The sequence below is a fragment of the Pipra filicauda genome, unplaced genomic scaffold, assembly GCF_003945595.2.
Source record: "Pipra filicauda isolate LSUMZ 115617 unplaced genomic scaffold, ASM394559v2 scaffold5_size6683894_pilon, whole genome shotgun sequence".
Taxonomy (NCBI): Eukaryota; Metazoa; Chordata; class Aves; order Passeriformes; family Pipridae; genus Pipra; species Pipra filicauda.
The window spans coordinates 2,406,125-2,418,821 of NW_024104754.1; the positions used below are offsets into that span (position 1 = coordinate 2,406,125).

The 12,697-nt window shown below is 40.9% G+C and overlaps 1 protein-coding gene across 3 annotated transcripts in view; it reads left to right on the forward strand.

The window, feature by feature from the left end:
• The window catches only part of MAP3K20 (mitogen-activated protein kinase kinase kinase 20), a 90,793-nt gene that overhangs the window by 47,057 nt on the left and 31,039 nt on the right, over positions 1-12,697 (forward strand). For all 3 annotated transcript variants that reach the window (XM_027733540.2, XM_027733541.2, XM_039387981.1), the window contains exons 10-11: positions 3,883-3,989; positions 9,782-9,917. In XM_027733540.2, coding sequence (XP_027589341.1) covers positions 3,883-3,989; positions 9,782-9,917 — 243 coding nt within the window. The remainder of the gene's footprint in view (positions 1-3,882; positions 3,990-9,781; positions 9,918-12,697) is intronic.

The following is a 12,697-nucleotide window of genomic DNA, read 5'->3' on the forward strand; positions in this document are numbered from 1 at the left end:
AATAAGAATTGCTGGGGCTCCTTTTCTGTAATTGTAGCACATACTAGATCAGCTCACTCTCTGCCTTGCTTTAGCCACAAGGAGAGGGAGGGATCTTCATGTTGTAAAAGAAGGATGCTTAACCATCAGGCTGAGTTCTGTCTGCCTAAGTAATTCACCTGGGTGTGGGCTTCTGGGAACATTGTTCCCAGAGACATCTCTGGATTGTGTGCAAAGAGTGAATCTCATGTGAGAGGGGTTTTTTTGACAGTCTGCTCTTTGCTATTTTTTTTCATGCAGCTCTTCTTCTGTTAGGCAATTATAAATACTTTGTTCACGTGACTGAAATGGAGTAATCTCTGGTCACAATTTGGGCATGTGACTGACTTATTCAGTCACGTGTTGGGAAAAGATCACTTCTTACAGCTCTCAAAATGCTTTGATAAAAGGCTGTGTGGCCTGCATGAGCCAAAAGATGGAGCACGCTCCTCTGAAATAGTGCTCTGTGTAACATTCCCTTTTTGCCAGGATTAGCTTTAGAAAATCAGATCGTTGATGCATGAACTGAAGGTCAAGCAGAGGTGAGCTCGAGGATGTCAGCTGCTCAAAGGCAGTTGCTAAGGTGCATACTTTTAGTCCACAGAAAGCATAAGGTAACTTTTGGTGGCTTAACCCTGAGAAAAGAGGGATGCGCATTTACTGTGGGGCTAAGGAGTACACTTGTAGAGCTGCTGCAAAGCAGCTGGAGTGTCAGATATGGCTCACACCATAACTGCCTCATGGGAATGGACAGAGTTATTAATGTTGCTTTGAATTCTTACAAATTTCATCATATGTGGAGAAAAATGTCTGTAGTTCATTGCTCTACGTGATATTTGGAATGGTAGTCTTTATGCAGTTTAAACTGCTAGGTGAAATAAACAGCTCACATGTTAAATTTTCTAACAAACAAGTTGCTTTTGCTTGGGTACGAGATTGTAGAAACAAGATTGCTCATTACTGGTGCCTTTGTTTAACTGGGGTTACTTGCTTTTGAAACACAGGTGAATGATTCTTTCTCATTTCATCTATTCCTTCGGTTTATCTCCATATCAAAGATGTTTATAAATTACTGAGTATTTTAATGGAAATCAGAAACCTGAGAACGGAGAGAAAGCAAGAAATGAAAGTCATATGGATTAAATATCCTGGGTTTGTGCAGACCTATTCAGTAAGAAATACTTAGTGGAAGGAAACAATGAAAACATTAGCCAGAGTTATTTCTAGAGGAGCATGTATTTTAAAGGTTTCAGTATGAGGCATCACAGATATAAAGGGAAACAGTTTTCAAAGGCGACTCATGCCTGGATATTTTAAGAATCTCTTATAAGGACTTTCTAGAAAGTACTAAGCAGTTATCCACCAAAAATAAGACTTTTTTTGTCAAGGTTTCTCAGCTCGGGCTCCCAATTTCACAAATCACTTCTTGCCAGTTTTAACCACTCTGTACTTAGAGTGCATTTATTAAATCTGAAATTACCCTTTCCTAGGGGCAAGAAACCACCAGCAAAACCCACATGGCAGTGTAGGCTTGTCTTCCTGTCACCTTTTTCTCCACGGAAAGCTGGTACCTGTAAATCTGGCAGCTACAAAGCTGGCAGGATAGCTGCTGGCTGTTCGCAGATATTGCACAGCCAGAGATGTACAAGCTTTGACGGTACTGTGTGACTCTGCAATTGTTCCAGCTCCGGTTGCACAGCTCAGCAGCTCCTGTGCCTGTAGTGTAGGACCCACCAAACGTGTGGTGCTGCTCCTCCCAAATCACTTGTTTGGTCCTTTTGCTCGCCCTTAGTAAAAGCCCTGTTCTCCATCATTATCTCCACTCCAGTTAGTGCAGGCAGGCTTGACGATAGTGCTGACTGTGCTCACTTAGTGTCAGCCCTGTCTTATACTTCCTAGGGTACTCCCAAAAAAAAAGGAGCAAGCAAAACTTCTGAAAGTGTTTTGTAAAATAATCCTGAACAAGCCGTAAAATGTTGTAAGTAATGCAGCATGGGGATGTTTGCTCTCGGTCTTTTCCTGAAAATAGGATTAGTTTAGTTCAGGCACATTATGCACCTTCTAGTCTGTTGGACAGGGCGTAGCAGTAGCAGTACCTTGGTGTATTGGTGGGGAGCCACCATCTCCTGTCTGGCAGCTTCCTCTCCATTTGGGAGGCTCTTGAATCACCTCAACAGTTTGTGTCTTGTAACCATGTGGTTACAAGAGACGCAGCTGTAGCAACAATAAGGGTGTGAGGGCAGTTTGAAGGTTCTTCTGCCACAAAACTGCACTGGAGTTGTCGTCCTTGTTGGTGCCAGGGATGGATTTTGTGCTCTGTACCCCCAGTGCCGCACACTCCCTGACTGGGGAAGTTTGGGCTCTTCCAGGGTGTGTTGAGAGGATCTACTCAGCTGTGTTTGGTCTGGCAGCATCATGCATGTGGAGGGGAGGACTGCTGCCTCCTACAGCTGCCTGTAAAGGCAGGGTGACCCTGCTGGATTTCCATGTCAACAAGTGAACAGGCACCTGTTGCCAGGCGTGCCCAGGTTGCTGCTCCATGGATGCTGGGCTGGGGGCCAAAATGCATAAGCATATAGGAGGCTGGGGCAGGTCTGTTGCAAAAAAAAAGCTGTGTAGCTCATTCAACTGCCCATTGCCTGAAATCATGGAGATGGACCAAAAAATGACAGACAAAGCCTCCAGTTACAGCCGAATAGTGCAGCATTACAGTATAAGAGAGCTTGTCTTTTTTTTTGTTTTGCATTTGACACTTTTTCATGCTGTTTGACATTTAAAATAAAGAAATTGTCTTTCTTTCATAATGTGGAAATCACTTGGATCTTCCTGAGAGAGACACCTCAGCATTGTTCCTAATTGGTTTTGTGCTTCCAAATTAAAATGCACGTTTTAATTGCGGCATCTGTAATTTTAGCAGAAATGGTATAATTAAAGGCGCGATAGAGAAAGAATGTGCATCATCCCCTTATTATGTATCTACATTTTGTTTCAACCTTTTGTCTCAACCTTGTCTGGGGTCTGTCAAACAGACTAACAGAGTCAGCGCTCTTTCAAGAAACACATTTAACTCTAGCTTTTTCAGTTTTCAGTTATTATCCTACTTCATAGCTTCCCCTTGGGACTAAGGGGAAAGTAGGAAATACAGAAAAGTTTTAACTGCTCTTTGTGATTAGTGAGCACAGTGGGTGCTGGATGGAGAGCCCTGAACAGAAAGTTCAGTAAATGAGCCCAGGATAGAAGAGCACAGACACCACTGATATGAGCTTAGCTGCCAGGTGAGGCATCCTTACCTAGCCTCAATCTTCACTTCTTCCCTGGCTGCTCTGTGGTAGCTAAAGTGAGAGGTTTTTCTGAAAAGTCTCTCCTCTGCAAGAGGGGAACTGCAGCCAGAAAACCGTTTTTGATGAGCAGCTAAATAGCTTGTTCACACACTGAAGAGTTTGTGTTAGTACCTGTAAAAGGCCATCTCTCTAATTACCAGTTGCTGATGGGTCCAGCCTTCTATATTTGGCAGCATTTTCCTTCTTAGCTTGAGAAAAACTTCGGAATTGAGAATCTAGATGATTATTGATGCTACTAATGTTGTTTAATGCTGTTTACTGATAGACATGAAAGACTAAGCTAAGGCTCGAGTCCTACTAACCTATGTGACTCTTCCCAAACTGACCTTTTCTTTAATGGGAGAAAAAAAAACCACAAAAATTTACAAACTTGCAGTCCTCTTGTAGGATTGCTGTGTTCAGAAAGGAGCATTGCAATTTCTGTTGCTTGTGGTTTTTCAGTTGAAAAATTCCTGCCCATATTTTTAGTAGTTGTATATAGATGCAAATGTTCTGTTTTGTTTTGGTTTTCCTTTGTCTTCAGAAAAGGCCATCTTTCAAGCAGATCATTTCAATCCTGGAATCTATGTCAAATGACAGCAACCTTCCAGACCAGTGTAACTCATTCCTGCATAACAAGGCGGAGTGGAGGTAAGTTTCCTTCCTCCCGGGATGAAATGATGTGGTTTTACCTTGAAATGGGTATGAGCGTTCTTTTCAGAAAGACATCAGACTCCGATGATGTATTGGCAGCAAATATGTGTGCTTAAGGTATTTTTAGAATATAACTTACCTTGTTGTTTTTCAGGAATGCCCAGAATGTTGCGAAACTTGTATTAGGAGCCAATGCACTTAGCTGTACCCTCTATTTATTATTACACTGGTTTAGGTATCATGATATTTATGGTTTTGTGATTCACATCTTAAAACCAATTATGAGTTTCCAGTCAATAGTGTGGGGGCAAAAAACCTCAGATATATGTATGACTGATGCAATTTTCGTAGGAAGTGTATAGGTGATGTTAATATTAAGACCAAAAAAAGATAAAGGGCATAAAAAGCCTGTTTCAAGTCAAGCCTCTATTTGTCCTCACTTGTATGTGTTCTACCATTTCTTATGCATTCTCTCCCTTGTCTTGACTGTGTGTCCATGCATCCAGCATACGCTCAGGCCAGCTTGAGCATATTGATTTTAGCTATTGCTGATTGTAATTGTTATTCATAAGTGGTGATAAATGGAGATGAGCTTTGAGAAAATTTTATTACATGACAGTTTTACAGTTAAAAGTTCCAGCTTCTTATTTGGTATGGGCCAAAACTTCAGAAACCTGTCCCCAAAGCTTATTTGTGGGTTAGAAAACTCACTGCTTCTCAGTACAGCGTTCTGTTTGGGAAAGAAAATTGAAAGCAGATCCGCACAGGCAGAAGAGTTTTGCAGATGATCGTGCCTCAGTCTATATTAAGAAGCACTGGCCCTGCGCCAAGCAAGCAGGGAGCAGAAGTACTGAAGGATTCCCAGCCTGCAGGCATCGAAGAAACCGGGACTGGGTGGAGGATGGGGAAGAGCACATGGAAATGGGGCTTGTGTCAAGCCCGGCATCCCACGTTTCCTCCGCTGCCTTCCAAGGAAAGGCAAGGCGTAGAGTTTTAGTGGGACGAGTGGAAAAACTGAGCTGGCGATGGGGCGCCCCCGGTCACATGGCCGGGTATAAATAGCCGGGGCCGGGGCCGGTCCTGCCCTGACTCAGCAGCGCCGGCACCGCGGCCCGGGACGGCCTGCGGCGGCACCGCGCCCTCTGCTGGCGGCAGCGCCGCGCTGCGCCCGCCGCCCGGCCCGCCGCCCGGCCCGCTCCCTGCCCCGCTCCCTGCCCCGCTCCCTGCCCCGCTCCTTTTCCCGCTCCCTGCCCCGCTCCCTGCCCCGCTCCCTGCCCCGCTCCCTGCCCCGCTCCCTGGCCCACTCCCTGCCCCGCGCTCAGCCCAGCGCTCACTCCCGCTCCCTGCCCTGCTCTCTGTCCCATCGCCCTCGCTGCGGGACTCCCCCCTGGAGCGGGGTCCCCCGCAGCCCCGGAGAGCAGTGTTCAGAGTGCCCTCTTACCAATACCCGGCTCTCGAGTGTTTGCCAATGATTTTATCCGTGGCGGTGCTTTTACTGCTTTATCAGTATGCCCCTTCCCCCCAAATCCGTGGTGTAAGGCTTGGGACAAATGTTGGGTATTTCAAGGCAAACTTGTTTCATGGCACCGTTGTTTGTGCAGACTGTGGGCATCATATTGTGATTTTGATAGTAGACAGAATACAAGCAGGGTTGAAAGAAAAATATCCCCCAGTGAGGGGCTTCCTATACACCCCTACATTGTAAAAATATTTTTAAAAGAGGAGCAAGTGCTCAAATGCCCTTAGGAAAAAGCAAATACCTACTTAAATCTTGCCAGTATAGCAGAATGAAAGCTGTGCTAGCTGGCACTTGCTAACAAAGTTCTATTCTTTTACTTAATCAGTTTATTTCTTGGGGTGTGACTCAGGTGGCCCAGGTTCTTCTTGCAAATTTTATTTTGATGCACCTAGCTTACTCGGGTGGGGAATGTCTGAAAAGGTATTAATGAAAAGCCATATAGAAACAAAACGCTCTTTGGCACTCTCAAGTAACAGAAAAAGTTCTTACTATGGGGACTTGTGTTAAAGATAAATTTGGCATTTTTTCTGGGATAATAAACAACTTGAAGACAAAGAAATATGAGAGAGAAAATACAAATTCCTGATGGGACATGATTTTCCTGAAAGCAAAGATGATTTCTGAATTAAACTGAAATGAAAACACAAAGTACAGAAAGAGCACAAGTTGTGTGGGGAATTGTTTGGAAGCTGGGTAAGAGGGCTGTTCTCCAACCCAAATTCTGGTAATGGCTGCCTTCCCTGATGTGAAAGCCATGTCTGTATGGAGGCATTCATGAATGTGAAGTCAAATTAACAGAAAGTATGCAAAAAATATGCCACCTGAAGTAGATGAAAGATGCATAAAGTGATCCCAAAGGATAAACTAAAACAGACTAAGACTGTTTCTAAAAACAATTGCGCCGAAGTTAACATGTTTTAACTTCTGCACTGAAAAATCTTTTCTTTTATTCGTAGCTTCTTTTTTTTCTTTCATGTTTTTTTATCCCACAGTGATTTGCAAAGAGATAGTGGAACGAGCAGTAGGGAAAGAATGAGATGTGTTACCACAAAATAGGGAATTTTAATGAAGGCTGGCTTTTAGAACCCTAGAGAAGGGTGGGCTTGGGAAAAGCAAAGGTTATGCTTGTTCCTTTGAGGGACCTCTGAATTAGTGATCCAGATACTGCACTTTCACAAGGATACTGCACTTACCAAAGCAAATCAAAGCTCAGACAAGCTGGATTACATTTTTTCCCACTCTTAAAGAAAGGAAAGCTGAAGTTCTTTCTGTATAGACATGCACAAACTGTATCTGTAACAGCAAGTAACTTCATTGTCACTATCCAGTTAGTGACAATGTGAAAACTGACAGTGGGCTGAGTCTATACATGACTGGTGGAGTTTATAACATAAATGACACTTTGACCTATCTATAATGTGGTTTTATTTGAAGCATTCTCTGGTCCTGATTATATTAATAATGCATTTTAATCTGTTTGTTCTATAATTTCCTTAAAATATTTCAGTATCATATTTCCTAAGTGTTCTGCACATTTTTGTTATTTAATTGAATAGGGACGCTGTCTTATGCCTGAGTTGCGCAGATCTGCTGTATTTTTAAGTTCATATTTTGTGATGTTTTTGGAGCTCTTTCTCAAGTCACTTTTATTACAGTAGAAAAAAATTACTGTTGAAGTAATGATGTTCCAGTTCAGTGAGAGATCACATTTGTCTGCAGTTAGTCATATATACTAACTGCATTTCTCCTTCCATCCTCTCCCCACGAGTGGCTGTTCTAATGATTAAAATAATTTATTAATGATACTTTTATTAGTGTATCAGTAGCAACTCAAGACATATAAACAAATGCCAGTCATTGTTTTTAGTCTGTGAATGTTTATCATTATGGTTTCTAGTAATACAGTATACGTTCTTCAATGTCACAGAATGAGATTATTCTAGAGAAGCCAGTAAACTCAGAGTGCACAACTACAGAAGCAAACAAATCCACATGCCCTACCATGTGTAATGTTTCAAGCTGCTTCATTTATGGAGTAAGACTCATTAAGTGGGCAATGTACGGTAGCTTTCTCTTTAATTACACAGTTTCATTATACAGTGAAATTATTTTTCAGAATGCAACTGTTTTTGCAGACTGACCTTTTATTATAAGAGAAGTTTCTGTCTAATGAAGAGAGGTAATTACAGCACAAAATAGACTTTTGACGCATAGAAAACTATTGTTACCAGGACTTCCATAGCTCAGAATGTTATTTTAAAAGATAATGTAATTTACATATTTTAAAAATTATACAGTTGTATGTAAGTAGTGGTGATGACGAGAGACACTAAGAAAAGCTGCACTTGCAGTTGTCCTCAAAATGCTCTGTAGTTCCCACAGTAGATTGCATAGTATATGTTGCACCTGCTGGAAAGGGTTTATGATAGGGAAATGAATGTTTGGAGCAGAGTCACTTTCTGACCTTCTCTCTGGTGCTTTTCTGTTTTATTCCCTTATTGTCTCTTTATTAGGATTTATCACCACTTTCTACCCAGCACAGAGATCAGTCTTGACCTTTGCATGCCTAAATACGATAAAGAATTTTGCTTGAAATCTGAAGCATGATAATTAAGAGGGGCATTTTTTCTGACCACCACATCGAACCGCTCGCTCAGCAAGACTCAAGTGTGATAAATGTCTTTGCCCCCAGGTGGCTGATTTTTGCAGTAGAATTAAGCATGGTGCTAGAGTTTGCAGTAGACTTTGCTAGTTATTCCAGCTCTGAATCCTTTCACTGTACTTTGTAAGCATTACTCTCTGACAGAGATGTCTTATTAAATTGAGAAATCTGTAAAATTTGGAATATATATATTATTTCATTTGCTTAAATAGACTGTTTGGGTATGCGATTTTCCCACATTGAGAGCCCGAACTCTTTTAAGTTGATCGTGGAGAAGAGCTTAATCATTCCATGCTAGGACAGGAGATTTACAGAAAGTAATAATTCTCTTTCCCTACCCCAAATAGAAATGGCAGCTAACTCTGTTACTCCTTTTATTTTCTTTTTGAAAACGTCAGAAGGAGCATATTTTGTTTGCAGTGTGTTTATGCAGGAAAAATAAAGTGAAAGTTTGAGCAGAATATTTGGCCTTGTAGAGTCCCAGTAGCTGTCTCCAGAGCTCTCTTTAGGATCTCTGTCTCCTTAGGAGCTAGCTTTTCCTAGGAGGAAAACAAAATACTGGGATTGACTCTTCCCACAACTGTTTCCGAAGACTAGTTGAAGCAATAGTCAGGACACAGGTGGCAGGCAGTGCACAGTCTCCCAGACAGGCACAGAAATGGTTCATTAAATGCAAATACAAGCTCTGATACGAATTGGAGTTTTTTCTTTGGTTATCCTGTGAGCAAAAAATGTGTCCGAATCTGGTGACAGAGTTGCTTTTCACCTTCTAGTATACACCCGTGAATTCGTAGTGCAAAGCTTGTTAAATTCTCTTCCAAGAACGGTTCAATTCATGTGTTTAAAAGATACTGTCCATCAGAAAGTTTGTCAAAAGAAACCACTTTGTTAAGGGAGGTACGTGCAGTGAAACCAAGTAAAGATGCTGTCTGAAGCTTCTCAGAGTACTGCCTTCATTTCCCGCCTTTAATATTTTTCATACCTTTGCATGTACAGTGAGAAGTAGAGAAAAGTAAACTAAATCTTTTTCACAGCTGTTCCTAACTTGAGAAGCTTGTGTTTGTGACCATTTGCAGGACTGGGTCATATCATGGTTTGTATTCTTGCTCTTATATTTTCACCTAAAGGAACAGGAAGTTAAGAGGGAAAAACACCCCAGTACTGCTTCTGTGCATTTGAGTGCAAGTCCAAATAGTATTTATGGCCAAGTTAAACTCAGGCAAATGGGCTTCTTAGACTGCCTGTATTGTGTTGCTAAGGATTGTCCTGTTACCAGTCCTTAATACAGTTTCTTTATGGATAAGGTCATGTTTCATGATGTTGAGGGGAAAGAAGGCATTTTCATTTTTTAAATATTGTTATTATATGGCATTTTACTCTTTTAAATGTTATTTTTCTTCAACTGAAGGTATTATGGTTGTTTTCAAGTATAAACATTGCAATTTGTTCTTACAGCTCTGGAAGACTTTGCGTTTGGTAATTAAATGAACTGCTTGAGCTAGTATTGTACTTTTCAGCCTTTCAGATTTAATTAACATTCAGGTGGGAATTATGAACAATTTATATCTGTCGGGAAAAGACAGGACGTAACAAATTGTCTCTGTGCAGATGTGAAATTGAGGCAACCTTAGAGAGACTAAAGAAACTGGAGCGTGATCTGAGCTTTAAAGAGCAGGAACTAAAGGAACGGGAGCGACGTTTGAAGATGTGGGAGCAGAAGTTAACTGAACAATCAAATACTCCTGTAAGTAGACAATAATTCAACTTTTCATCTTGTGTCAGAAAGTGTTTGGAGCTTTGTCTATGTAAATCTCAAAACACACCAAGGAAGTAATGCTCCAGTTGTCTGTAGTTGGTTCTTTGGGCCAATTAAAGTCCATTTTATTACATCACTCCAAATAACAATACTTTTTAAAAAATTCGTCAGTACATTAGATACCAGGTGTTACTGATAGTTCATACTGGGACATGGGCACTTTAAGTAGTGTCCTGTTGATTCATTTAGAGTTCTCAAGTTTAAAAGTTGTTTGCATTCAGTAAATTGTTTTTTCATCTAGAAAGTTGTTGACTTTAATGGATGAAGGATTTGGTCTTAAATGTAAGAATGATTTGTATCTTGCAGAAGGCATCTTAGGAAACCTATGTAGATTTTTTTTTATTCTGTTCTTTTTCTTTGAGAAGCAGCAAATTTCCATTCTGTGAAAAAGGGGGTCAAAGTTTGAAGTGTTAATTTAAGGTTGTGTTCATAATTATAGTTAACATAACTTTCACTGGCCAGTTACCAGCTGTTAGAATTGCTACATTTCTATTAATAAATTGAACAAAAACCTTCATTGCATTATCTTGAATTTCTTAACGAAATGTGATGCTCTTCAACCACTGATTGGCAGAGGGAGGACCACAGGGTTAGTGCATGGCGAGACATATTACAACAGAGTTGTTAAAAAAATACTGATACCTGTTTGTTTTTAAAGCACTAGCCAAAGCAAGTGATTGCAGTAGCATATGATTTTACTTATGCAGTTTTACCCTACTTGTAACCTTGATTCCAGCCAGACCCATTTACATATGACTTGTTTTCAAGGCATAGCTTATTGCTGTTGTTTGAATAAAGTTGCATTTATGTTCCAGCTGTGAACATGCAGTAATGAAATAATGAAGGATGAATGTTTTCCTATGTACAGATACTGTATGTTCTCAGTAGATATCTGTATGTCTGCTTTAACGCTTGCGAGCTTCCAGTAACTGAGCTGTGGGCCATCCTCTGTTCTGAGCACAGCATGAGACACAGCCTTAATGAGCAAACCTTTTCACCAGCAAGGCCCTGGGGTTTTTATGCTGTACTTGCTTATGACTTGTACTTTTCACTTAGAGCTAGCATTCCTGAAAGAATAAAGCACTGTGCTAAGGCCTATTGTGCTAAGCATGAACTGTCTTTCTGCATAACATTAACCCAACTCTCCTATTGCATTTAAATGCAATTTCTTCTAATAGAGAAATATAAGTTTGTTTTTTCTACAGATCTTAAGTGAACTGTTACAGAGAACAGCTTTAAAAAAGGCCCTTTTTTGGAAAAAAATTGACATACTGGCAAAAAATGGCTTATTGAAGCTAGTTGTCTTTTTCATAGTGAATGAAGTTCTACAAAGCACTGGTTACATGTACAACTATATTTTAAATATATAACTTTAAACCATTTGAAAAATATCCCTGGGCGTTCTGTTTGCAAACTGTAATCCTTAAGAGTCAAGCATCTGTCTCCCTCCATTGGTTCAGGCAGTGTCTGCTTGGCAGTATCAACCTGGAGGGTTGCAATGGGGAGCTACAGTGCTTGATTTTAAACTACCTTGACTGTAAAAACAGTAGTAAAGATATGGCAGCCAGAGCTATGACACAGCTTAGGGTTTATCCACTACGGATAAACATGGTTCTTAACCAACACTAGGCCTTGTGTCCTAGCTGGTACTCTTGTCCCTTCTCTATGTTCTGTGGTCACCTCTTTAGTTTGCTCTGCAGCAAAGACCAGAGGCCAGTGGTATGCAGGAGGAGAAACTCAAACCAAGTGAAAGGAGGACAGCAAAGCTGTCTCTGCCACTTGATTCTCCAGTGTTGTAGGGCTGGTAGGAGCTTCATCCTGCATGGTAGGTAATTATGAGTGGCAGGCTGCTCCGGCTCTAAAGTATAGCTTTACACACTTCAGCATGAGAGAAGGGTGTGGCCAACATTTAGAAATGCTTCTGTGAAAGTAGTGTTTCTCCCTGTTCTTGTTTTGTCCCTGTTTCTGCTGTATATTATACAAAAGAGACCTTTGAGTCTGATCTTTGCAAATTCCTTTGTGCAGATCTCCAAGAGCCTCTAGCATAAGGGAATCTGGAGCCTTTTGGAGGAGTAAAATATATCCATAGCTACAGTGAAATGGGAGATTTCTTTTGAAAGGGAACCTGACTTTAGGAAGACAGTGTTATGTAGCTAAGCTGAACCTCTTATTTAGAGAAAGACAGTGAGCAAGACATGAAATCCAGATGCCCACCTGTTACCTGCAGGTGATCATGTAAGAACAGTGGAATTTACAGAGATTGGTGGATCCCAGCCATCTCTAATTGTCTCTTCATGATAGTCATCCTATGAAATGTGACACCAAAGGCATGTCCTGTCCCAAAGAGCTCTTTAAGTTCTCCAGCTAATGAGATGGCAAAATATGGAGGAAGTAAAATGATTATAACTTGCAAAATTAGCCACAGTTATGGCCATTCATAGCTTACCCACTCTCAGGCATTGAACAGTCAATGACCCAGAAATGTGTTCTAGTGGAAAGCTGATTTGCAGCTTTGTTGATTTTTTTTTTTTTTATAGGGATTCCTTCCCATATGTCAGGGAATGCTCTTCTAAGGATCTAAAGTGACTTTAACTACCTGGCAAGGAATTGTGTGTGATGTGGCTAGGTCTTGTTTTTAAAACATTACTTCTTTTTATCATAGGAGCTTTTGGTGTTCTTAATCCAACTAGTGCTCTGGTGATGGTGTA